This window comes from Salvelinus fontinalis, chromosome 11, assembly GCF_029448725.1.
Source record: "Salvelinus fontinalis isolate EN_2023a chromosome 11, ASM2944872v1, whole genome shotgun sequence".
In the NCBI taxonomy this organism is placed as follows: domain Eukaryota; kingdom Metazoa; phylum Chordata; class Actinopteri; order Salmoniformes; family Salmonidae; genus Salvelinus; species Salvelinus fontinalis.
In genome coordinates this window covers 45,624,144-45,650,510 of record NC_074675.1, presented here as the reverse complement: position 1 = coordinate 45,650,510, position 26,367 = coordinate 45,624,144, and the positions used below count along the sequence as shown (strand labels likewise).

The 26,367-nt window shown below is 43.2% G+C and overlaps 1 protein-coding gene across 1 annotated transcript in view; it reads right to left on the bottom strand.

Moving 5' to 3' along the window:
• Nucleotides 1-4,844: 4,844 nt before the first annotated feature.
• The window catches only part of LOC129865838 (mitogen-activated protein kinase kinase kinase 11-like), a 45,624-nt gene continuing 24,101 nt past the window's right edge, over nucleotides 4,845-26,367 (bottom strand). The window contains exons 2-10 of the mRNA XM_055938863.1: nucleotides 24,094-24,274; nucleotides 21,986-22,134; nucleotides 21,298-21,473; nucleotides 20,841-21,087; nucleotides 19,033-19,149; nucleotides 17,616-17,778; nucleotides 15,340-15,440; nucleotides 14,527-15,174; nucleotides 4,845-13,123 (exon numbers count right to left, since the gene is read on the bottom strand). Coding sequence (XP_055794838.1) covers nucleotides 12,510-13,123; nucleotides 14,527-15,174; nucleotides 15,340-15,440; nucleotides 17,616-17,778; nucleotides 19,033-19,149; nucleotides 20,841-21,087; nucleotides 21,298-21,473; nucleotides 21,986-22,134; nucleotides 24,094-24,274 — 2,396 coding nt within the window. The 3' untranslated portion in view covers nucleotides 4,845-12,509. The remainder of the gene's footprint in view (nucleotides 13,124-14,526; nucleotides 15,175-15,339; nucleotides 15,441-17,615; nucleotides 17,779-19,032; nucleotides 19,150-20,840; nucleotides 21,088-21,297; nucleotides 21,474-21,985; nucleotides 22,135-24,093; nucleotides 24,275-26,367) is intronic.

Genomic DNA, 26,367 nt, shown 5'->3' with positions numbered 1-26,367 from the left:
TCAGATTTTCCTCAAAGAAAAGGAATCAGTTCAAAGGAGAATCACCAGAACAGAGGCAGATCGGAATGCTAAGAGAAAGTCTGTGTCTATTCTTTATTAATGATGAGGATGGCGTCCTCCCTTGAGGAGTGGAGTGCTTTGGACGAGTGGGGAATTCTGATTTAATTACATTTTTACTGCTTCGATGTATTAGGCCTACCCACGCTAAAATTCTGCAAATCATTTGTCAAATATAGTATATGAAAAATGTATTTTGTTACTTGAAAGTAGGATTTGCGGGGAAATGTAAAACATATCTTTCTAGCATTGAATGATTGTCTACTAAAAGCAAAGGTAAAAGAAAACAGAACAAATACATAAATACCATAGAAATATGCACAGATATCGATAGACGTTCACTTCACATGGTGTCCATGGTAACAGTGAGAGCCTCAAAGACATCAGTCGAGATGGAAGAGGGTCATACATCCAGAGGATACTCCTTTTATGCATCTTCCAAATAGCACCCTATTCCCTATATAGTGCACTACTTTTGACCGAGGCTCATAAGGCTCTGGTTAAAAGGAGTGCACTATATAGAGGACAGTGTGCCATTTGGGATGCAAAAACTGCTTTCTCTGTGTGTTTTGGATGTGAATTGACATTCTATGAGGTGTAAGAGTTTTAAAGTGCAAAGTCAGAGTAGTACTTAGATACAGAGCCTTCAGAAAGTATTCACACCCATTGATTTAAAAAAAATATATATATATATATGTATTACAGCCTGAATTTAAAATTGATTAAATTGAGATGTGTCCCTGGCCTACACACAATACCCCATAATGCCAAAGTGGAATTATGTTTTTCAATTTTTTACAAATTAATAAAAAATGAAAAGCTGAAATGTCTTGAGTCTAAGTATTTAACCCCTTGGTTATGGCAAGCCTAAATAAGTTCCGGAGTAAACATGTGCCTAACAACTCATCATAGTTACATGTGCAATGATAGTGGTTAACATGTTAACATGAAAGACCAGGTTAGTTTTCCAATGCCTTGCAAAGAAGGGCACCTATTGGTAGATGGGTGAAAATAAAAAAGCAGACATTGAATATCCCTTTGAGCAGGGTGAAGTTATTAATTACATTTCGGGCGGTGTATCAACACACCAAGTTAGTACAAAAATACTGGCGTCCTTCCTAACTCAGGAAAAAAAAATATTTAATCCATTTTGAATTGAGGCGGTAACACAAGAAAATGTGGAGTAAATCAAGGGGTATGAATACTTTCTGAAGGCAAGACTCATTTAACGTCTCTAGAAATGTGAAGGCACTGCATTTTGGAGTCACATCAGAGCTCATTTGCATGTATAGACCTCACAACATGAAATAGCCTCAATTCTCAAACAGTTTTCCACCTTTTACATATAGCGTGACTTGGGGGAACACATTTCTCTGTCACGTTAGTGTGGTTGTTCCTGAGGATTGCTAGCAATAGTGGATCCAACTAGGCCACAGGTGTCAAACTCATTCCACGGGGGGCCGAGTGTCTGCGGGTTTTCGCTCCTCCCTTGTACTTGATTGATGAATTAACATCACTAATTAGTTAGGAACTCCCCACACCTGGTTGTCTAGGGCTTTATTGAAAGGAAAAACCAAAAACCTGCAGACACTAGGCCCTCCGTGGAATGAGTTTGACACCCCTGAACTAGGCTAACATATTACGAGACATGTAGCCTATTTGAATCGTTATGGAATGCAGACCATACGTAGCAGTTTAAACCTGGAGCACGGTTCACGACGACTGAACCGTTGTCATCAAAGTTCTACGATTAGTGAGGATTATTAGGGTACATTTATAGAACTACTGTTAAACCCCTATTGTACACTTCTCAGCTTCCAATATTTCACAGATTGAACAATTGAATATGGAAACTTTCAGGATTAATCAACCCACTAATTTTGATTCACCAATATATTTAATGCGTAAAGGCTCTCCAAACCGATTTTCCTAATCCTAAAAAATATACAATATCAAAGTATTTTTAAGAGTATTGGTGCTGACAATGAGACAAAGTATTTATGTGAGTATTTATTTGGCTTTCTTTCATTGATACTTAATATTCTAGTGAGTCTGTCGAGAAAAATTTAAAGGGATGGCTTTGTATTGAATGTTTAATTTAATTTATTTTGTGCACGTAAAGCAACCACGCCTGCAAAGTCCGGTTACGCACCTGCATAAAGGTACGTTTGAATACCAACTACTGAGAAGTGAGAGTAGGAAAGGTGCACATTTCCTAAGTCTGAATCAAGCTCATACTGAGTTATCTGCAGCATATTATTAATTTACAGTCCCTCTAAATGTGTGGCTAAAATACTTAACGGATTGCTGAAAAGCTAAACATTTTGGGACTATGTCAACAATGGACTAATGAAACAAATACCCCAACAATTTTGGGTGTGTAGTTTTCCTTTAGGGCAGTGTAGATGCACTGCAGAACATGCCATTTAGTTACACTGCATTGAATATCTGAGCCAGCCATATAGTCACCTCTAAAATATTGGCACCCTTGATAAAGATGAGCAAAAAAGACTATATAATAAATAATCATAATAAGTTATGCTAATACATTTGCTCAGAGAAACACATTTTGTTTAACAAGTAATCCAAATTATTGGCACCCCTTATAAATAAAATAAAACAAAACGTAATCTGCGTTAACATTTTACTGTATTGTGGCTTTCCATGGATTCCGGTTTCACTGGGGTATAAACATCTGGTAAAACGCATGAAAAATCACTGTCATCTATTACCATGGGGAAAGGCAAGGAAGTCACAAATGAAGAGACGAATGGTTGTTGACTTTCACAAATCAGGCAATGGGTGCAATTAAGCAGTTTAAAACAACTGGAAGTGGTAAACTTACATGGCAGAGGAGACAATTGCATCTTGTCCCCACGCACAGTGAGGAAGATGGTTCGGGAGGCTAAGAAAAGTCCAAGGGCCACAGTTGGAGAATTACAGAACTTGGTCACATCTTGGGGTCTCCAAATCTACAATTAGACGCCACCTCCATGCCAATAGGCTATTTAGAAGGGTTGCAATAAAAAGCCTTTATTGAGAGCAACCAACACATGTAAAGGCCTGGAGTTTGCTAAATGGCATTGGCAATTAAATTGGAACCGGGTGCTATGGTCAGACGACATGAAAATAGTGCTCTTTGGCCACACACACCAGTGGTGGGTTTGGCCTCGAAATAAGCAGATAACCCTCATACCTACTGTAAAATATGGCGGTGGATCTTTGATGTTATAGGGCTGTTTTGCTTGCACTGGTCCTGAGGCCCTTGTTAAGGTCAACGGCATCATGAACTCTACCAAGTACCAGAACATATTAACCAAGAACCTGGTTGCGTCTGCCAGGAGGCTGAAACTTAGCCGCAAGTGGATCTTCCAGCAAGACAATAACTCCAAGCACAAAAAAATCTAAATCCACAAAGACATTTTGCAATTGCCATCTCAGTCTCCAGACTTGAATCCCATTGAAAATCTGTGGTTTGAAGAGGGCAGTACATAAGTGCAGACCGAGGGATATCAAGGATCTAGAAAGAGTCTGTATGGAGAAATGGTCTACGATCCCTCCCAATGTGCTATCCAATCTCATAAAATATTATAGGGAAAGTCAAAGTGCTGTTATCCTCGCAGAAGCATTGAAAACAGCGATGTCAAAATATTTACACCTATGTTTTTGTTAAACAAAAGATTTCTCTGAGCAATTGTATTAGTATAACATAGTATAATTGTCCCATTTTTATGAGTGTACAATACAGCTCAGTATTTGTATTGTTTATTATAAACAGTCTTTTTTGCTCATCTTTATCAAGGGTTCCAATCATTTCGGAGGTGACTGTCTCTCCATCTTTGTATCTGGGGTTCTCTTTTGTTTCAGGGGAACATGTATTTCTACCTGTTCTGTCTTTACAAAATGGCACTGGGTTAGTCACAACGTAAGCGAGGCAATGTGAGACAAAGCACTGACAGTGAAGAACAAAAACCCACCCTCACTCTGATGTGTGTGTGTGTGTGTGTGTGTGTGTGTGTGTGTGTGTGTGTGTGTGTGTGTGTGTGTGGAACGTATGGGTCAGTGAACTGAGCACAGTGAACACACACTGCTCCTCACCCCGTGTACAACCCGTGTATGTGAAAAGCATTGGGCTTCACAACTGCCATAACATATAAATGTGCACTGTCACACAGAAAAAGTGGGAAGGATGAAGACTGCTGATCCTGTCACGTGTCTAACACGCTGCACCGTGGAGGAAGCCTATTTCCTATTTAAATGCACTGTGCAGCTTGATATTCTATAGATATTTGTTGTAGCATTAACTAAATCTATTGTGTAGCTTTACTTCAAGAGATGTTCTATAGCTATTCACAGTTGGACAATTTACCATAGACTATTTTTGAAAAGTTCCCTGCAAGCCAAAATGTTGAATAAAATTCCATTTCAATATCCCCAGCCGGTTGTCTGTGTGGTTAGTCCGTATGCAGCTGGTAACAAAACATCCACAGGAAAGTATTATTAAACAGACTTTCCAAACAGGAATCTGCTTTAGGTAACCTTCCTTACAGGTGACAGGTCACAGGTCACTTCTCTGCTCACCACAAAATAAAAGTCCTGCATGTGCACCACATGTGGGCAGCACAAAGGGGACTTTTACATGAGGTGTAAAGAGGAAGTGTAGCTACACATCCTAGGAAAATAAATGAAGTTATATATATAAGAATGGACTTGGGTTAATATATGGATTAATTATTGCTAGCTTTTCATTTGAAAAACCCCAAAGGAAAATAACAAAACCACACATCTCAGGGTTGTTACATTTTATTTGGTCTCGTTTTCTTTTTGAGTTTCCTTTGTTTTTCCACAGGTTAAACCCCATTAAAATAGTCAAGAACAAAAAAACAAGTACACACATTTTCACATATACACAAACACGCCTCTGATGCACGAAAATAAAATAGTTTTTGATTAGGCCCAGCCCAGTGCGGATTTCACAAACTCAACAAATGACGACATCCTCTCAAAGCCCAACGACAAACTCATACGAGCAGAAACCAAGGGCTCTATTCAATTCCTATTGCCAAACTGAAATTTAAAGGCAATGTTCCCACGTTGGCGGAGACAGCATTCTAGGTAAATGCTGCGTATGTCGGCTCACTCAGAAATTACCTTTACATTTCTATCCGCGAAATCTGTAACGCTTCAGCGATACAGACTGAATAGAACCCCAAATCTGGGAAATTGTACTGCTTTGAGGAAATGCAACATAACTCATCACACAGCCTATGTTTTTGAAGAAAATTAAAATGTTTTCAGAAAGGAATGTTTAACAAACACAAAGCAAATATATATTCTACAAAGACAGGGAGGAGGTCACAAAATGTCCACAAAATGTCCACTGTTTTCAGTCAAACTGAAGACCTCATCTTTACTAGGTAGATAGCAGTCTATCAGTATGGGTGCCTCGAATGGATCTCCGGTTGGGATCTTGTTCAATGTACAAGTCAGAAGGATATCTCTCGGACAATATTTATGCCTAGAGAGATTTTACAAAACCATTTTAGTTCAACTTGGAAGCAGGAACGTAAGAGTTTTCCCCAGTGAAGCACCCATCCTGTTTCATCTTAAATACTCCAGTGAAAACCTAATGTAAAAAACGATGTCATCCAAAAATATGAAGCAATCAAGCATCCTAATGTAGACTGTCTCTGGCCCTCTTCAAAATGTTTTAAGTCCAGTGTTTTAAAAAGAAGGGCCATTATAAATATAATATCCTATCACTTGTCACCCTATATAAAACTCCATAGCAAGCGGATGGGAGCCGGTCACAGTAAGGAGTACTACAGTGCATTTGGAAAGGATTCAGACCCCTTCCCTATTTTGTTACGTTACAGCCTTCTTCTAAAATGGATTAAATACATGTTTCCCCTCAATCTACACATAATACTCCATAATGACAGAGCGAAAACACGTTTTCCAAATTGTTGAAAAAGTATATAAAAACTATTTACATAACTATCCAGACCCTTTGCTGTGAGACTCGATATTCTCAGATGCATCCCGTTTCCAATGATCATCCTTGAGATGTTCCTACAACGTGATTGGAGTCCACGTGTAGTAAATTCAATTGATTGACATGATTGGAAAGGCACACGCCTGTCTATATAAGGTTCCACAGTTGACAGTGCATGTCAGAGCAAAAACCAAGCCATGAGGTCGAAGGAATTGTCTGTAGAGCTCCGAGACAGGATTGTGTCGAGGCACAGATCTGGGGAAGGGTACAAAAACATTCCTGCAGCATTGAAGATCCCGAAAAGAACACAGTGGCCTCCATCATTCTTAAATGGAAGAAGTTTGGAACCACCAAGACTCTTCCTAGAGCTGGGCGCCCGGCCAAACTGAGCAATCGGGGGCGAAGGGCCTTGGTCAGGGAGGTGACCAAGACCCCGATGGTCACTCTGACAGAGCTCCAGAGTTCCTCTGTGGAGAATCTTCCAGAAGGACAATCATCTCTGCAGCACTCCACCAAATCAAGCTTTTATGGTAGAGTGGCCAGACGGAAGCCACTCCTTAGGAAAAGGCACATGATTGCCCGCTTAGAATTTGCCAAAAGGCACCTAAAGGACTCTTCAAATCATGTCCAATTGTATTTAACACAGGTGGACTCCAATCAAGTTGTAGAAACATCAAGAATGATCAATGGAAACAGGATGCACCTGAGCTCAATTTCGAGTCTCATAGCGAAGGGTCTGAATACTTATGTAAATAAGGTATTCCTGTTTTTTATTGGTAATAAATGAGCAAACATTTCTAAATGACTGTTTTTGCTTTGTCATTATGGGGTATTGTGTGTAGATTGCGGGGGAACAATTTAATCCATTTTAGAATAAGGTTGTAACGTAACAAATTGACTGAATAACTTCCATATGCACTGTGTACACTACTGTGATTATCTGAGTGTGAGTCCGAACATATCCCAGGGAATTGCACCATCCAAAACATCTTTTATAGGTTACTTATTGTTTGACCATTTTGATTAAATTAGTAAATTTAAGCAGGACTTTAGTGAGATGACCTACACCAACAAATACCCCCCGCATATCTTGCATATGAACCGTTTACTCAAATAAACCAAAAGGACAAGGAATAGAGAGAAATCAGATAATTTATCAGATTCAGTCTAATTCAGGTTGACAGGGTAACCCTCTCCGTCAACATCTTAAAATGTTGACAGCTCCATCAGAGATATATCCAAAATATATTTATTCAATTTTTGTGTTACATATGCTTTTGTGTAAGGACTTGCCTAGTTAAATAAAAAAAATCAAGCGGCTACCCAGAATTCCGTTCAGTTCATAAAGTGTGGAAAACGACGCATGGACCAATCTGTGGTTATTTAGTTCCAAGGTCTAGATGCGTCTCCTCCGTAGCCAAACTGCTCTTATTATTGTTCTGTTTGACTATTGACCGAGTGGAAGAAAGAAAGCCGTTACCTGTCTGAGCAATTAACAAAGATGTCAAAAGCACATGCGCGTGTAATTGTTACGTCTACAGCCAATCGCTCCCTCTAAAGTGTACTATATTTTTAATCATCCCTGTGTGTGTGTGTGTGTATATATATATATATATATATATATAATTATTTTTTTTCTCAACCTTTATTTAACTAGGCAAGCCAGTTAAGAACAAATTCTTATTTACAATGACAGCCTACCCTGGCCACACCCGGACGACGCTGGGCCAATTTGTTCCCTGCCTTATGGGCCGGATGTGATGCAGCCTGGATTCAATCCAGGGACTGTAGTGATACCTCTTGCACTGAGATGCAGTGCCTTAGACCGCTGAGCCACTCGGGAGCCCAAGTGTGGTTGTCTAGCGTGGTTGTCTTGGAAACAAATATTCCTAATTTATTTGATTTAGGCCTCTTAACTGTTATCATTTGAACGAGAGGACAACAGATTGTGACCTTGACGAGCATTCAGACTAAAACGGATGAAAAATACGCTTAAGAGCTAGCTTCAGAACTAGACTACACCTGGCATTGGCTTAGCCTCACACAGAGACATTGTTGGCTCCTTAGAGACTATTTTCCCCCACGGTTGGTAAAGGTCATCTTTAATAATTTTGTTTGACAACGTCATGCAGAACAAAAGTACATGGCAGGTGTTCAAAGAGACATAATCCCCCTCTGGTAATAATAGACGGGTACGAGAGGGTGGAAATAGAGTCCATAAATCGGGTTTATTTGAATGAACGTCTAATTCATTCAGTCCAGGTAAGTAGCGAGGATGCTGGGTAAATGAGCCGGGTCCGGCCCTAAATCTCCACTAACGATGAAGGAGAGGGAGAGCATGCCTTGGCTGAGGCAGGAAGCAATTACCGTAATAGACCTGTTGCGATTTGTTAAGTGAAAATAAAGAGTTTCAATCATTTGGTTATGTTACTAACTGATACACCTCAAAGCTTCACACAAATGGACAAAGTATGCATGAATGAGGCCAGTATTTGTCCTAGAGACCTAACATGGTCTATTGGCATACTTTCCTCTTCTCCTCTGCAAAGTTCTGTTTCATTCAGGCCTGTCAGCACAGATGGGGGGGCGCCGATTGGCGATGACGGATGAGGCAATGCCTGAAAGGGCGGCGCGTCACAAACAACTCGTCAGGAGTTTCTTATTGGAGCGCCGCCTGTCATCCGCATCAATCAAGGGACCAGCGGCGCGACCCGACAGCGGTCTAGGAGCGTTCAAGGAATCTAGTTTCCTGTCCAAAAACCTGTCATCGCCATGACCAGGTTAGAAGACCATGGATATAATCAGAGAGAGAAACAGACATCAAAAACCCAGGGCGGAGGTTTTTTTTCTTTCAATTGGGTTAAGGCCAGGGAGATAAGGTAGACTTTTGATTCTATCCAGACATCATGAGTGAATTTGAATTGTGTACAACCGAAAGGTCATCGTCTAATGACCTTTGCACCGTATGGAACAACGGGGACTGTGAAGAGACACAAACACAGGCACACACACACGATAACATATGCACTATACACACACACGTACACATGGATTTTGTATTGTAGGTAAGTGGCAGTGGAGAACGGGCCTGAGGACACACAATGTGTTGTGAAATCTGTTGTGAATGTATTGTATTGTTTTAAAAAATGGGATAACTGCCTTAATTTGGCTGGACCCCAGAAAGAGTCCAGCTAAGGCAGCAGCTAATGGGGATACAACTGAATACATAATGAATACAAATACAGCTAGTTACTCAAAGAAAATTGCAAATGTTCAATCTCACTACCAGTGTAGTATGACACCCAACATAAAGGGGAGATTCCACTGTATCTGTTTGTCTGATGGCTTGCCAAGATCAAAACACACTGATCACTGACTTGACCTAAAACATAGTCAAACTGATCATCTACACAAGATCATCACATAGGTGGATAGTGACTGTGCCCTTACTAAAGCAAACATACAACTTCACAAAAATGCAGAGAGGCATAAGTTGAATAAACTCTCTTTGGGGTCATCTGTGCACTACACTATAGCTTTTAAAGGGTTGGACGCATCTGACTGCCAGCGTGTGGTCTAAAGGAAATCACAGATAAGACCTTGAAGAACTGAGACAGACATGAGGGCTTGGACCTAGACAAACTGACTGACACATGACGAGAGAGACGGACAGGCAGCAATACCGATGCTCTTGCGACAATTTCGACCATCAGTCTTAGTTTCATCCCTATGGGAATTACAGGGGTTGTCTGTTGACTTGTATGTTGAGGCTAAAGTGCAGGGGTCATGTATGGACTAGTATAGTAGGCAATAACACCTGCCACAGCTTTAGATGACGCTGTGATGGGAGAGGGAAAAGACAGGGGCCCAGAGCGGAGGAGCTGCTCTATATTCAATGGCACCCTATTCCATATATGTACACTCGTTTTTTGGCAGGCATTCACACACACAACGTGGGGTGTTCGGTTGGAACTCACGTCAGTACAATAAGGGGGTATTTAAGCATTCAGTGTCACAGGGCACTGCATGGCTGGTTTACAAATCTACAAACTAAACCTAGAGAGGACCCTTTTGAAATACCAATATGTAATACTATGATTGGGAATAAAATAACTTTAAACTATAATCCTAAACATCCTTGGCCTTTGGTGATGACTCGACCAGTCCTACTCAGAGTTGCACTGGACTGCCCTTATCGACTCAGACATTGATGCCGCTAGCTGTTTATTTCCACTGAACCACAATTTAAATTCCATTGTATCTTCGACTGGAGTGAATGCTCACTTTCTGTTCTTTATCGGATAATGATGACAGACCGATTTGGGGTTGACATATACTGTAGTCTCAGGCCACACCTGCCTCTCAAACAAATCTCAATAAGAACGATGACAAAGATCAAAGATGATATGTCTCTAAGTAGTTATGTCCACATCACATAGGGGGAGAGGTAGAGAGGGGAGGCACCTTATAGGTTGATATGCAGTCCAGTCAGTAGTCAATGGCGTGAAGCGAAAACAGACCCAATCTCTTTGGATCAAGAGAGGAGCAGTTTGCCTGACCTGAGAAGAAGTGGGATATAAGTGGTGGGTAAGGCTAGGAGTCTCTGCTGACCATCTGACCTGACCAGGAAGGAAGAACTCTGGGCCCCTGGTCACACGACTTGACCAGGAAGGAAGAACTCTGGGCCCCTGGTCACACGACTTGACCAGGAAGGAAGAACTCTGATCCCCTGGTCACGCGACCTGACCAGGAACAAAGAACTCTGATCCCCTGGTCACACAACCTGACCAGGGGATCTGGTCATGTGCATTGGTCAGGAAATTGAAGGGGGCAGGCTTCTGTATCATCTGGAATCGCATTAAAGGGGCCTCCTGCCGTGGATGCGATAAAACGAACAGCACTGCTTAAATCCCCTTTAAAGATCCTGACTCATTTAGTCTAAACTTTATGTTGGGGGAAATGCATCAATTAGGCAAATATCTCCATGTTAATAAATTAACCCTGTCCATCACAATCCTAATTAATATTACCACTCAGTTCGTCAGCACAGTCATTAAGACTAATTACAAAGCTTGCCACTTGGGTAAACTCGCTTCCCCTATAACGAAACAGCCATTGGATTCTAATGGCACGTATTTTTTGTGAGAGGATATCTTAACCAAATTTCTTTGCAGGCTATTATACTGTAGCTTCCCTTCTAACATGCCAATCAGTCACTAAGAAATGAGTGTAATAGTCAGTGATCCTCTTTAAATTGCTACTTCCAGGATTTCATCCAATCAAGATTTAACAGTATTCCCATGTTGGACTGGACAGAACCAATTCTGGTAGATAATACTGGACATACTGGGGACAATACTGGGGAGGAGCTATAGTTATGCGCCCTACCACTCTGCCATACTGTAGGGGCAAACGTGTATAACACTGTGGGCTGAAGCAGTCACATTCTTTGCCACATGAACGGAATGTGCTGTGAGGCGCCTCTAGTCTCCCCCAGGCTTTGTCGCCTGCTGACCTGCCAAATAAATCAGTCACATTTTGGGAATGTGTTCAGAATGTTATTGGAATGCTATCTTTTTCCTAGTGGAATGCCTGGGTCCTGGTTTTGTTTGGCTTTAATATGCAGAGAATTTCTAAGGAATTTCAATTGGATGATATGACACCACTGTAGCCATAATTGGAGAATTTTCTCACATTAACCCATCACACGTTGTTTATTGCAAAGAGAGAGACAAACACGCTTGAGACTTTTTTTTGTTTGTCGAGGGTAAGACAAGAATCATCGTCATATCTTGCACCTAGCTTCACTTAGCTCCTAGTCCTTTGCACATTTCAGCCAAATCATAGAAAATAGATTCTGAAGTAGGTTCACCACTCAAGACCAGAAACCTTTTAAAATGCTTCATAAAGCAAATTGCACTCTAAATGTCCAAGGCCCTGAATGCTTTCAGAGCTACAGATAAAGCAAGCTGCTGTTTTCAGCTTCGTATTGTCCACACACTTCAAAAAGTAGTAAGAGAGACGAGTGGAAGCGATAGAGGGACGTCTGATTGAGTCTGGAGAAGCCCACCAATCGGACTCTCCAAAATATATGTGAGAGAAATCCTCTGGAATAAAATGGGCATCAGACATTGGTTTGTTGTGCACAGAAATCAACTACCACACCAGTGTCACTGAGCTAGATGGCAGGCAGGCTTAGCTTCCTTGTTGGTTTCTAAGGCAACACGAAACCACTCCACTGTTTGGGCACCCCATTTCCCACAATTCCCCTAAAGGGGGGCATGAGTGTCATGTGCATTTTTTGTTTTGAATAGGACTCGAAATCCTCCTCATTCCTAAGACAGGATATACACAACCTGTACCTGTCCATTTAGGGGGCTGGGGCCGCATTCCTTCAAAAAACACTTGTATAAACTCTGTGTTATGAGAAAGGCAAGGTCAGGGTTGGAGGTTTAGTTTAGAAGCGATCGTCTCTGGGTTGCGTGGGGGACTTGAAGGGCTTGAGTCCCAGAGTCCTCCCGGGTCGCGTCTTCTCTTTGGTGACCTCCAGGGGCTTGACCCCGCACACCGCCGCCCAGCCCAGGTCGATAAGCGGCGAGTCGGCCGGGTTCAGAGGCGCCACCCGGAACGTGGGCAGGGTTGGGGACCCGTTGGTGGAGCAGGGCGCCGAGCGAGAGGTGGGGAACGGTGGCGAGAAGGGGTCAAAGGGTGAGGGCGTAATGCCTGACAATGGGTCGGCTCTCAGGGAGAATGGGTCGCAGTCTGGGGAGGGGAAGGGGTCACAGTTCGTGAAGGGGTTGGTGGGTGAGGGCTGGTACCCCAATGGGTGGCTATCTGACCGTCGAGGGCTGCGGGCACCACCGAACGCTCCGCCACTGCCCCCAGCAGAGATGAAGCTCCAGGGATCGATGCGGGGTCGAATGGGGGAGGGGCGCGGGCGGGGGATGACGTTGACCTCCAGGCGACGTGTTTTGGGGCTCCAGAGGCGAGGGTCAGGGAAAAGGGAGAAGGGGACCGCCAAGGGATTGTCTTCTGACTCCAGACTGTCCTGGCACATGGGGAGGTCCAGGCCTGAGAGAGAGAGAGAGACGATTATATGAGTGGAACACAGAGATGATAATAAATATGTTACATAATAATGAATTAAAACAGGTGTCGGAAGACTGAAGCATCAAAATCTACCAAACGCCCAAAACAGGTTTCTAAGATACAGGAAGGTAAATAACCATTTCACTGACAGCTTAGCTAATATAAACCACATGTCACATAAATCACATAAATGGCAATTGACTAAGTGTGCAGACATTTTCTTCTTAGTCTAGTATTACAGACTGACAAAAGCCTCACTTTCAGTGATGGAAATTAGACCCTACTGGGGCATTGAATAAGCACTGAAGCGAGATCAGCTTCCATGTAGACGATAGGGTTGAAAAGGTGTGTGTCAGATGACCTGAGACAGCTCTCTGGAGGCAGTAATAATAGTAATAACTGCAATCTTTATTGTGCTGTGAAGCTCAACCATTGTGGTTAGACCTATTTTATGGGCATTTTGGGAAAACCCCTTTCAGTCTGTTGGGACACAAACAATTCCTGTAGGTGTGGTATAAGACATTATCTATGGGGAGAATTCTCCCACTAAGGGGAAACAGTCACTATAATGGAATTAGTCTTTAGCTCTGAACTCCAGAACAGTGCTGTTAATCAAATGCACCTCCATGACGCTTTCGACACCTTATAGTGTCCATCCATGGGGGGGGGGGGGGGTAATACTCAGTATATATAGGAACTAGGGTGCCATTTGGGACGCATTCTAGAAAAACATAGAAATACAATTACAGACAGACAGACATTGAGTGTACCCATGAAAGTACAGTCAAATTGCTGAGCAGTGTTCTGAGATTTATTATTTTCCTCCTTCGAGTAATTCCATTTCTGTCCAAACAAGTTGCTGGCAAAAACAACTTGTTATTTTCATGTCATTACAGCTAATAAAACGTACCATATTACAGTGTACGGTAATTGCCTTATTTGTTTTATGTAGCTTTTGACTCTAAGTGCTCCTTGTGATGTGTTGCTTGATTAGAAGATGCTAGTTATTAGCAGCATTACAAGCAGAGACAGGCTTGATGAAGGGCTCGAGGCTGTTCTACGATGGCATCCTTAGAGAGAACACTGTTTTCTGACAGACTAGATATGAAGTTAACATATAAAATGGCACCGGAGGGCAACTCTGTAAAACAGCCCTTAACTGACTGAGAATCTATTACCTTTACTCTTTAGCTCCTGCTCCATCATCATTATAACTGTCAGAGCTGCTATTAAGTAAGCCACATGCAACGCATATGGGGGAGATGTGTGTTTTTGCTTCGTAATGATGAAACAATAAAAAAAACCTGTCTGGAGTCTGAAGGGGGAAGTGGGGTGTGTGTGTGTGTGTTGCATGCATGTGTCTGTATTTGTGCATATACACTCACCTAGTTGAGAGGCAGAGAGAAGGCCTTGGCTGGACCTCCTCCTCCTGTCTGACCCCTGGCCCCAGGCGTCACAGCCTGCCTCCCCGTTGGTGTGGTGGTGGGACGGCGCCCACTCTGCTGGGCTAGCCTGCCTCTGGACCTGGTAATGGGGTCTCCGGGGGCTCTGAGGGGTCTGGGCGTGCCTGTGGCAGGCCCTCTCCCGGGGGTGAGGCGGAGGTGGCGTGAGGGGCAGAGGCTTCACCCCGGGGGCGTGCAGGGCGCAGGGGAAGTCAAAGAGGGGCCGGGGGAGGTGCTCCAAGTTGGAGAAGGTTACAAGGTCATCCACCACCGGGGGGTCCGAGGAGGAGGGGATTTTGAGGGCCGTGATTGGGACCTCCTGCAGAAGGTGGTGGTGGTCCAGGGGCGGGGGATTAGTCCGGGGGGGAACCCTGGGGGGAATGTGAGGCACGTCCAGGTGTCGTCCCAGGGCCACAGAGGCTAGGAGGGATCCGCCACCCAGTAGGGCCCGGTGAGTGCTCCTCAGCAAGCCTCCCAGGGAGCGGTGCTCAGGCCTGGGGGAGCTGGCCGGGGAGCCCCCCTCCAGCCCCTCCTCGATACCCGAGTCCCCCTGAGGTAGAGTAGGCCTTGGGGGCTCCTTCACCGAGGAGCCTGGGGAGGGAGAGAGAGAGAAAGGGGTAGGTTGGTTGGTCAGCTCATGCATACAGAATACTAATTTAGCACAATTAACAAATCAGCTATGACGCAATTAGTTAGGATAGAGGTGGTTTTTGTGTGAATATGGTAAAGTAACTCCGGTAGTGGTGAAGAGCATACCGTTTTGGACAGGCGTGGTTGGTCTGTACTCCTCAAAGTCATCCTTGGATTCTCCGTTCTCATTGCTGTCCATGTCCAGAAGCTTGGCTCTCATTGAAAGACTGGAACATACATAATTGCTTTAAAACACAATATTTCTGCTTCAGCCAATACAGTGCCACACAATATTCCATATAGGATTCATATCTGGCCCTGTGTGTATGGAGGGGTGGATTTGATTTGATTTATTTAACTAGGCAAGTCACTTAAGTACAAATTCTTATTTACAATGATGGCCTACCAAAAGGCCTCCTACGGGGACGGGGATAAAAATAATAATATATATATATATAGGACAAAACACACATCACGACGAGAGACAACACATGAGAGACCTAAAACAAGAACATAGCAAGGCAGCAACACATCATGGTATCAACACATGACAACAAGATGGTAGCAACACAACATGACAACAAGATGGTAGCAACACAACATGACAACAAGTCGGTAGCAACACAACATGGTAGCAGCACAAAACATGGTACAAACATTATTGGGCACAGACAACAGCACAAAGAGCAAGAAGATTGAGACAGACATAAATCACGCAAAGCAGCCACAACGGTCAGTAAGAGTTTCCTTGATTGAGTCTTTGAATGAAGAGATTGAGATAAAACTGTCCAATTTGAGTGTTTGTTGCCGCTCGTTCCAGTCGCTAGCTGCAGCGAACTGAAAAGAGGAGCGACCCAGGGATGTGTGTGCTTTGGGGACCTTTAACAGAATGTGACTGGCAGAACGTGTGTTGTATGTGGAGGATGAGGGCTGCAGTAGATCTCTCAGATAGGGGGGAGTGAGGTCTAAGAGTTTTATAAATAAGCATCAACCAGTGGGTCTTGCGACGGGTATACAGAGATGATCAGTTTACAGAGGAGTATAGAGTGCAGTGATGTGATCTATAAGGAGCATTGGTGGCAAATCTGATGGCCGAATGGTAAAGAACATCTAGCCGCTCGAGAGCATCCTAACCTGCCGATCTATAAATTATGTCTCCGTAATCTAGCATGGGTAGGATGGTCATCTGAATCAGGGTTAGTTTGGCAGCTGGGGTGAAAGAGGAGCGATTACAATAGAGGAAACCAAGTCTAGATTTAACTTTAGCCTGCAGCTTTGATATGTGCTGAGAGAAGGACAGTGTACCATCTAGCCATACTCCCAAGTACTTGTATGAGGTGACTACTTTAAGCTCCAAACCCTCAGAGGTAGTAATAACACCTGTGGGGAGAGGGGCATTCTTCTTACCAAACCACATGCCCTTTGTTTTAGAGGTGTTCAGAACAAGGTTAAGGGCAGAGAAAGCTTGTTGGACACTAGGGAAGCTTGTTGTAGAGAGTTTAATAATCCAGGGAGGGGCCAGCTGAGTATAAGACTATCATCTGCATATAAATGGATGAGAGTTTCCTACTGCCTGAGCTATGTTGATGTAAATTGAGAAGAGAGTGGGGCCTAGGATTGAGCTTTGTGGTATTTCATTGGTGAAAGTCAATGGCTGAAACAGCAGATTTTCTGACTTTATACACTGCACTCTTTGAGGTAGTTAGCAAACCAGGCCAAAGACCCCAGAGACACCAATACTCCTTAGCCGGCCAACAAGAATAGAATGTCTACTGTATAAAAAGCTTTGGCCAAGTCAATAAAAATAGCAGCACAACATTGCTTAGAGTCAGTTGACACAACCATAACCTGAGTGGAAACCAGATTGCATACCAGAGAGAATACTCTAGACATCAAGAATGCCAGTCAGTTGATTATTAACAAGCTTTTCCAACACTTTTGATAAACAGGGCAAAATAGAAATAGGCCTATAACAGTTAGGATCAGCTTGATCTCCCCATTTATATAAAGGACGAACCGTGGCTGCCTTCCAAGCAATGGGAACCTCCCCAGAAAGGAGAGACAGGTTAAAAAGATTGGAGATAGGCTTGGCGATGATAGGGGCAGCAACCTTAAGAAAGGGTCTAAACCATCTGACCCAGATGTTTTTTTGGGGTCAAGTTTCAGGAGCTCCTTTAGCACCTTGGACTCAGTGACTGCCTGCAGGGAGAAACTTTATTGCGGGGCAGGGGAAAAAGAAGGAGTAGCATCAGGGATAGTTGCATTAGAAGGGGTGGGAGATGAGGAAATGTTGGACGGGCAAGGAGGCATGGCTCAGTCAAATAAGAATCCTGACTTAATGAATTGGTGATTACAGAGCTCAGCCATGTGCTTGTTGTCAGTGTAAGGGAAGGGGTTACTACCTGCTCTCCTGTGGGCTGAGGCGCAAGACTTTGGGGCTCTTAGGGCTCTGGGGCCTCCAGTGGGGCCCCAGCCGGTCCCCGTTGGCCTGCTTGTTGTGTGGAGGGACCTCTAGGGGCCACATGGAGCTCAGACCGAACGCCCTGCTGTTCTCACTAGGGCTGACTGGAAAGAGAGAGAAAAAGAGAGAGAAGTTTGGGAATAGAGGGGAGAGGCAGGGAGCGACAGAGAATGGGGGAATCAAAGTGGACAATAATAGAAGTGAGATTCCACCTGGTGCTGCACACTTAGCATCGCTAGCCCTGAGGGGATGAGAAAGTCTAACTCAGCTACGCTAATGTTAAACAAACACTGACTGCATGACTCAGCAGCTCTCGCAGCGCCGTCACACAACAGGCTTCCCGTCCTAAAGGGGGTTCTGACTCTGAGACGCAAACTGCTGTCACATTAGTCATTCACGACGTCGCTGCAATCTCTATGGGCTGATACAGTGCAAAGATGCTAAGACGCTAAAGCGCTAACATAATGCTAACATAATTCTAACCATATGGCCCCTGGGTTCAGTAAGTCATTGTCTGCCGTGACATAGCTAGCACAGATGTTTGCTAAATAAGAAAATACATTTTAATGACAACCGCACACTGAGCCCTAAAAAGTACCATTAAGCAAATGATTACAGACGCATGAATCCAACACACTTTTTAAACGCATAAATGAATCAAACAGATGTTTAAAAACCACTAATCCAATAAACTATTTAATATACATTAAATTGCAATCTTTATTGTGCTGTTAAACTCAACCATTGTGGTTAGACCTATTTTATGGGCATTTTAGGAAAACCCCTTTCAGTCTGTTGGGACACAGAAAATTCCTGTAGGTGTGGTATAAGACATTATCTATGGGGAGAATTCTCCCACTAAGGGGAAACTATAATGGAATTAGTCTTTAGCGCTGAACTCCAGAACAGTGATGTTAATCAAATGCCCTTCCACTCCTACTTAGCACTGTAACACACAGACCAATGAATTTAGCTGGTTTCTTATTCAGTAAAGAGACATTGCGTAACAGCACACGCATGTAAAAATACAGAGATGATTTATGTCATTGTAGCACATGGAGCAAAGACTCCCCTAGCTGGTAGAAAGAGGACATTGCAGATATAGAGAACTAAAGGCTAAAGCAAATAGACTGTTGATCCATTGTTAAAAGGAAGGAAGAGAGGATATTTGGACTGGAACAGCTATTGTTGTGAAAGGATGTAAGAGGGAGAGAGGAAGTCTGTAGGGAAAGAGGCAGAGAATGTAAGGGCAGAGTGAGGTGAGCGTGTAGAGGTGAAAAAAAGGATGATGTGTGTTTGGTGGAGGGGTGTGTGTCTGTGTGAACTGAGAGTGTGTGGTGGATGAAGAGCACACTCACGTTGGATTGCTCGGAAGCGTGGGCCGAATGAGGGAGAGGTGCCGGTGCCCAGATCAGGAGAGTTGCGTCTCTTCTCCAGCCCCGGAGACGCCTGGACAGTGATCTTATGGATAAAGTCTGGAAGAGACATACACCAGATGTGAGACCAGACTACACAGACAGAAAATACATCATACAATGAAGATGGTGGGTCCTGTTCAGTAGGGAGGAAACGTTTTGAAACAGAGTAAAACGGGGAGGTACTACCTTAGCTTCATCCAATAAGAACACATTGATTTTACAGGTAAAGTGTTTTGCTACAGTGTGGCCCACTGAATTCGACCCAGGTTCAAACAAAGACAAAGAAACTAGCGTGCTTGTCGTCAACAATTTGTTTACCTTAGAAATAAATGTATATTTTATGTGGTGGCATGGGTGTCTGAATTTCCTTTTCGTGCTACGAGAATATGGTCATTTGTGAGAGAATATGGTCATTTTTGAGGCTAAAGTAAACGAAAACATGAGGCCTGAAGGATGTCTCTGTTCTCGGCTAGCTTGGCGTAGTAAGATACATTGGTTGTGGAAGTACTGGGAGAGAAGAAGAGAGGCAAGAAGGGAGAGCTGGGAGAAAAATGAAGAAACAGCTGGGAGAGAGAGACAGGGAGTGAGAGAAAGCTGGGAACGAGATATAGCTAGAAGGGAGAAAGAAGTTAGAGTTGGAGGAGAGAGAGAGAGAGAGATGGAGAGAGAGGAAGCGAGAGAGCAAGCGAAGGGCCAGCCAGGAGTGACAGGAAGCCCAGAGGCGTGGTTGGGTTAGCTCCATGTCCCTTTCATCAACCCACCAGCAAATCACTACCCTGCTGCTGGGAATGGCCTGACCACAGCCTCCACACACACACACAAAGTAAGTCTGTGTGCATTTGGAAAGAGAGCATCTGTATGAGAAACTGAGAGCCTCTGTGTCAGGCATGATGAGTGTACAGCATTGTTTGTTTCTATGGTGAGTTTCTTATCAGTAGACAATAGGAGTGGTCTACAAGAGAAAGTGAGTCTACAGCAGATAACGGGTATATGATTCTTCTGCACACTCAGTTGACACAGTAGTGAAGGAGTGTGAGCTGAGCTGAATGACATGTACTGTGGACTAACTGAGTCTTTTTCTGTCTATGTGCCTGCCCGACTCACAGACCGACCAACCATTCAACCAACATACATTCGCCTATGTATGCATATATATATATATATATATATATATACACATATATATATATATATATATATATATTTTCATTGGCTCTATATTCCAGATTTTTTTTATTGAAAATGACATATTTGAGGTGACAGTACAGAATGTCACTTTTATTTGAGGTTATTTTCATACACATCTGTCTAGTCCCCCCATTTCAAGGTGTCATAAGTATTTGGATAAATTCACTTACAGTATGGGAGGGACTGGATCTATAAAGTGCTTTAATTTCTAAACGGTAAAACAGATATTTATGAAAAAAAACTCTAATAAAAAGGTGACATTCTGTACTGTCACCTCAAACATTTCATCTTCAATGCAAAATCCTGAAGTACATAAAAAAAAGCTATCTAGAACGTAAAGGGGTTCTTCGGCTGTCCCCATAGGAGAACCCTTTGAAGAACCCTTTTTGGCTCCAGGTAGAACCCTTTTGGGTTCTACATTGAACCCAAAAGGGTTCTAACTGAAACCAAAAATGGTTCTACCTGAAACCAAAAAAAGGTTATCCTATGGGGACAGCCAAAGAACCTTTTTGGAACGTGTAGAGAGACATTTCAAGCAAGTTTCATCACCGTCCCCTCACCTTGAGGCATGCTGATCTTCTCTCCGTTCTTACTGCCCTTCAACTTGTGCTTCTTGAAGGTTCCCTTCCTCTTCTTGACGTTGGGCTTCTCCTGGTTGTTCATGTGCAGGATGAGGAGACTGAGCTCCCTCTCAAACACATCCTGTTCCCACTGGGCCAGCTGCTGCTCCCTCTGCCTCAGGAACTCCTCGTGAGACTTCTGCTCCACCGCCGCGCGCTTCAGCTCCTCCTCGCGACAACGCAGCTCCTGGAGTTATTACTGGTTATTATTGTTTTACTACACACACGCACAAACACCATTACAAAATGTTCTGTGCACATGCATAAACATGCACTCATAGTCCAACACACATATCCATCACAAATGCACCCTCCGAACACACAAAATAATCATCATCCAATCCTACTCACCCAGCCTCTCTTTAATAGAAAAGACAGCTGGCTCTGTCTCCCTCACCTTCTCCTTGGCTCTGAGCTCATCAAACATGTCCTGGATCTCCAGTTTCCAGTCCTCCTGTAGGGAATGAAAGGAGTCCTGCGGCATCTCCTCCACCACCTGCCTCTCAAGAGCAGTTAGCTGAACCAAGATGGAGGCAAAGTTGGGCCTGAGGTGTGGGTCCTGATCCCAGCACTCTGTCAAGGCAGAAACACTCAGTTAAGATACATTATAAAAACCATGCAAATGACAGTTGCTCCACTACCAAAGTATAATCATGGGACATTTATCTATAAGTGCAGGATTGCATTCAGGTCATGACACAATTCAAGCACAAACAACTCTCCAACTATTACAGTTGTATTTTAGCTGAATTTTGGCCAGGCATTGTCAAGGCTGATACCATGACAATAATTGGGAGTGACTTTTCTTTTGTGCTTTTATCAAACATAACCGCCACCAACACAACTGGCACAGCAAATAAACAACAACAATATCCTTCAGAAGATATATGAACAGCAGCCAAAATACATTACACAACATAACCAGCTGCTCAGAGTGTTCTTCCTGTATGTGACCAAATGTAACATTTTATGGAACATTTCATATTTCTCCTCCAGGTTTGAGGAAATGGAGAAAGAGAGCATTATGGTAACACCAAAGTCAACACACAAGTATGCGCACGAGCACACACACACAGGACTCTTACCGGCCAAGAGCTGGGCGAAGGGTTCTGGGCAGGTGGAGGGGATGGGGAGGGTGAGTTTGTTAACGGCCACTCCGTAGGCCACTGCCAGACCATCTATCCCTCTGTAGGGAACCTCCCCTGTCAGCAACTCCCACAATACAACACCGTAGCTGGGGAGGAGAGAGGGAGAGCATTCAATGAAAAGTTAGTTACCGTCTCCGGTATTAGCACACCTGATTTAATTAGTGAACTAATCATGAAGCCATTGATTGACAAGTTGAATCAGGTGTGCCAGTGTTGGAAGAAATATGTGAAATGACTGGGGCACCTCAAGGAGGGGTTTTGTTTTATGTATGTATAGCATCACACACTGTACAGAGCATGTAAATTATATCAACAGCTGAAGTGGAGGGAAGGTAACTATGCAATATATTATTATTATTTATGTATTTATTTATAATAAATATGCCGCTCATGGAAGTGCACTATGAATCTATAAAACATCATGCATAAAGACAAATAGGGTAGAAAGACACTTTTTTACAACAAACAACAAAATTATGATAAAGCTGTTTCCCTATATATATATATTAGGGAAACAGCTCTATCATATTTTTTAGTATATATATATGACACACACACACGGGACGTTACCGATCCTCAGAGTGGCAAAGTGCTTGGTTCTCCCACAATGTCAATTACATCCATTCAATCAACACACAAACTCCTCTAAAAGGCCGGTAGGCAGCCTGCAAGTGGGGCGTGTAGCCTTCAGCGTTTTAATATAGTCCTTTAATAACACCATCCAACAGAGACTGTTCCACTCCTCTGTTTTTACCTCCTCATCTGAGATCTACAGCTTTATGATGAAGAAGTAGTAACAGAAAGCGTCCCAAATGGCACCCTATTCCCTAAATAGTGCACTACTTTCGACCACAGCCCTATGTGGAATAGGGAGCCAATTGGGATGCAGGCAGGGAGATGGATGATAAAGAATAGGGGGGGTCAAGATTACCCCTTAATTTTCATAGCAGGTTCCACCACCCTCTCATTAAGATATGCAAAGTATCTGTTATGAAGGCAAACTGGAAGAAGCTTGTTTGGAAATAGTGACATGTCCAAGGAGAGTGTGAGAGAGATATTTGAGTGTGTTGAAGTGCTATTTTGAACGTACATCCTGTGCTTGGCCACACACACACACACCCTTCACAAATAAAAGGGCTGCGGTCAGGTCTGCAGTGTGGCCTTCCACCCTCCTCTCTCCGTACTTGTGGACAATAGGACAGTGTGCACGACACGTCTCACACAAAGCAGGCTATGAAGTGCTGCTGCTACTGCTATCACGTGGCTGTTGACCCTCCTGCAACATATCCCTCTATTCTATCACTGCTGCTATCACGTGGCTGTTGTCCCTCCTGCAACATATCCCTCTATTCTATCACTGCTGCTATCACGTGGCTGTTAACCCTCCTGCAACATATCCCTCTATTGTATCACTGCTGCTATCACATGGCTGTACCCTCCTGCAATATATCCCTCTATTGTATCACTGCTGCTATCACGTGGCTGTTGATCCTCCTGTAACATATCCCTCTATTCTATCACTGCTGCTATCACATGGCTGTACCCTCCTGCAATATATCCCTCTATTCTATCACTTCTGCTATCACATGGCTGTACCCTCCTGCAACATATCGCTGCTGCTATCACGTGGCTGTTGACCCTCCTGCAACATATCCCTCTATTCCATCACTGCTGCTATCACGTGGCTGTTGACACTCCTGCAACATATCCCTCTATTCTATCACTGCTGCTATCACGTGGCTGTACCCTCCTGCAACATATCCCTCTATTCTATCACTGCTGCTATCACGTGGCTGTACCCTCCTGCAACATATTCCTCTATTCCATCACGGTCAGAGAAGGTGGCGGATAAGTTCCTACACACACACAACAGTAATGGCCCTTAAATATTCTTGTCATTTATCTGTATTGTAATTTAACTCTTATTGTAGCAGGGAAGATCTCATATCTCGTCATCATACACACAGTTTTGTAACGGTAGAGGTATGTAGCTATTTACTGCTGGATATTGCTTCCGCACTGATCTACCACACACACAATCTTACCTCCAGACGTCACTGCCCTTGGAAAAGGTGGAGGACTTGATGACCTCCGGTGCCATCCAGGCGTAGGTGCCCGCTGTGCTCATCTTGGTGGTCTTGTGCCACTCCCGTGCCAAGCCAAAGTCTGTGATCTTCAGAGTTATCCCTTCCATACAATCATTCTCCATAGGCTGTGCCAGGAGGACTGGGAGAGAGAAAGAAAATATGTTTTTATTCTCCTTTACATTTTAGACATGTAACAGATGATCTTTGCCAGAGCGACTCAAGGGGAAAGGTCAGTTGTCTTACTGAATGTATTCAACTGAAATGTGTCTTCTGCATTTAACCCAACCTCTCTGAATCAGAGAGGTGCGGGGGGGCTGCCTTAATCAACATCAACGTCATCGGTGCCTGGGGAACAGTGGGTTAACTGCCTTGCTCAGGGGCAGAAAGACAGATTTTGACCTTGTCAGCTCGGGGATTCGATCCAGCCTTCCGGATACTGGCCCAACGGTCTAACCACTAGGCTACCTGCCGCCCCTTACAGTTAGAGAATTCAAGTTAATGTAGGCACAACAACCACATATCACAGTCATAGTAAAGTAAAAACGTTCCTTAATAAAGCAGCTATCAGGAAAGTGACAGTAAGAAAAGAGAAGTGAAGCCTGAATAATATTTACACTAGGGCAATCCCCTACAACAACAAAAATCTTCGTCAACCGAAAGTCGTCTGTTATTTCGACCAATTGATTGGTCGAAAAAAAAAAGTGTATTTTTCTATATATAGACACACTATGTGTTTGAATAAAATCAACTATATGGTTTAAGCTTACGGTTTGATGAAATAAGACAAATGCCTCAAGAGGGTGCCAGAGATCTAGATAACCAGAAGAAAAAAAACCTGACCCAACTATTCTCCTCCTGCTCCTGCTGGCTTTCCAGATTCTGACATTCCTCTCCTGAAGTTGCCGGTAACAGGCTACATGAGGAGAAGGCAACCTTTCTCGAATTGAATACCAATCTACTGATCTGCATGCCAGTTACGGTTTTCATATGCACATTTTCGCAAAACAGTTTAATTTTATTTATAATATATCATATCTCAAAATCATTGTCATTTGGTTAATCAACATTCTATCCAAATCTACATTAAAATGATACAAACCTAAAAAGTTACTTCTATTGCCATTGCCAACTATGTAAAAATAGCCTATATAAAGCCAACAAATAAAAACATTGCAGCCTGCAGGTAGAAAATATGCTGATAAAAATAAATATCCTATCAATCATATTGGCTACACATGGCCTGTCTGCAACAAACTTCAAACATTGTATCAACTTTTAACTTGGGTCAGGCCCGAAGCTTGCCTAGCGAACTTGCAACATTTTATAAAATATTCTGGGCCCTCAGAGTTTCCAGTGCCAGTGAGCACATGACAGACACAGCTGTAGGCTATTTGCACAAGGGATAAGAAGCAGTGCTTGACTTGGGCAGGAGCTTACCGGAACGGAGTACCTGCACCTCACATTTTCTACTGCTTGAGCTCCTGTTCCTCTTATAGAATATCTCAAAAGTATTGTGGAGATCCTGCACCTAAATATAAACAGTACCAGCACCCAAAATGAATTTTACTTTATGACGTTTCCACTGGATCAGAGCATGACGTTTTTCCTTTTACGTGGAGTGGTTATGGAATGGGAGAGAGCTGGAAAGATTGTTAAAATACATTGAGGAACTATTGTTATTCTCAATGGATGTAAAAACAGGCTTTGTTTGCTTGCTGTTAGAGGTGAAGAAAACTTTACTTTGAGAAGCTCCACAGGTCATTAGTGGTGGTGTGTTAAGCCAATCAGAAATACTATCAGATCCCCAGGTAGCCTATAGGCCTATTTCTATGCGTGCGCGTCCTTACTCAACATTGACAGGAGCGCTCCAAACAAATGACAATGACTAAATTGACAAAACTCGTAAATGGAATGAAATAAACCAAAACTTGTTTCTCACAAGTATGGCATATGTTGTGCACTCTGTAAACAACGTGTCCACTCCGACAAGGAGAACAGGAAGACTGGAATAATAATATTGAATGCATTAAAATAAATTACCGTAACCAAAGTAACAAACATTGTAGGTTAGAATGTAAATGTACTACAAGTGATATACTGTACAATGCATTCGGAAAGTATTCAGACCCCTTTTTAAAGCCTTATTCTAAAATGGATTAAATAAACAAAAATCCTCAAATCTACACACAATATCCCATAATGACAAAGCAAAAAGTTTAGAAATGTTTGCAA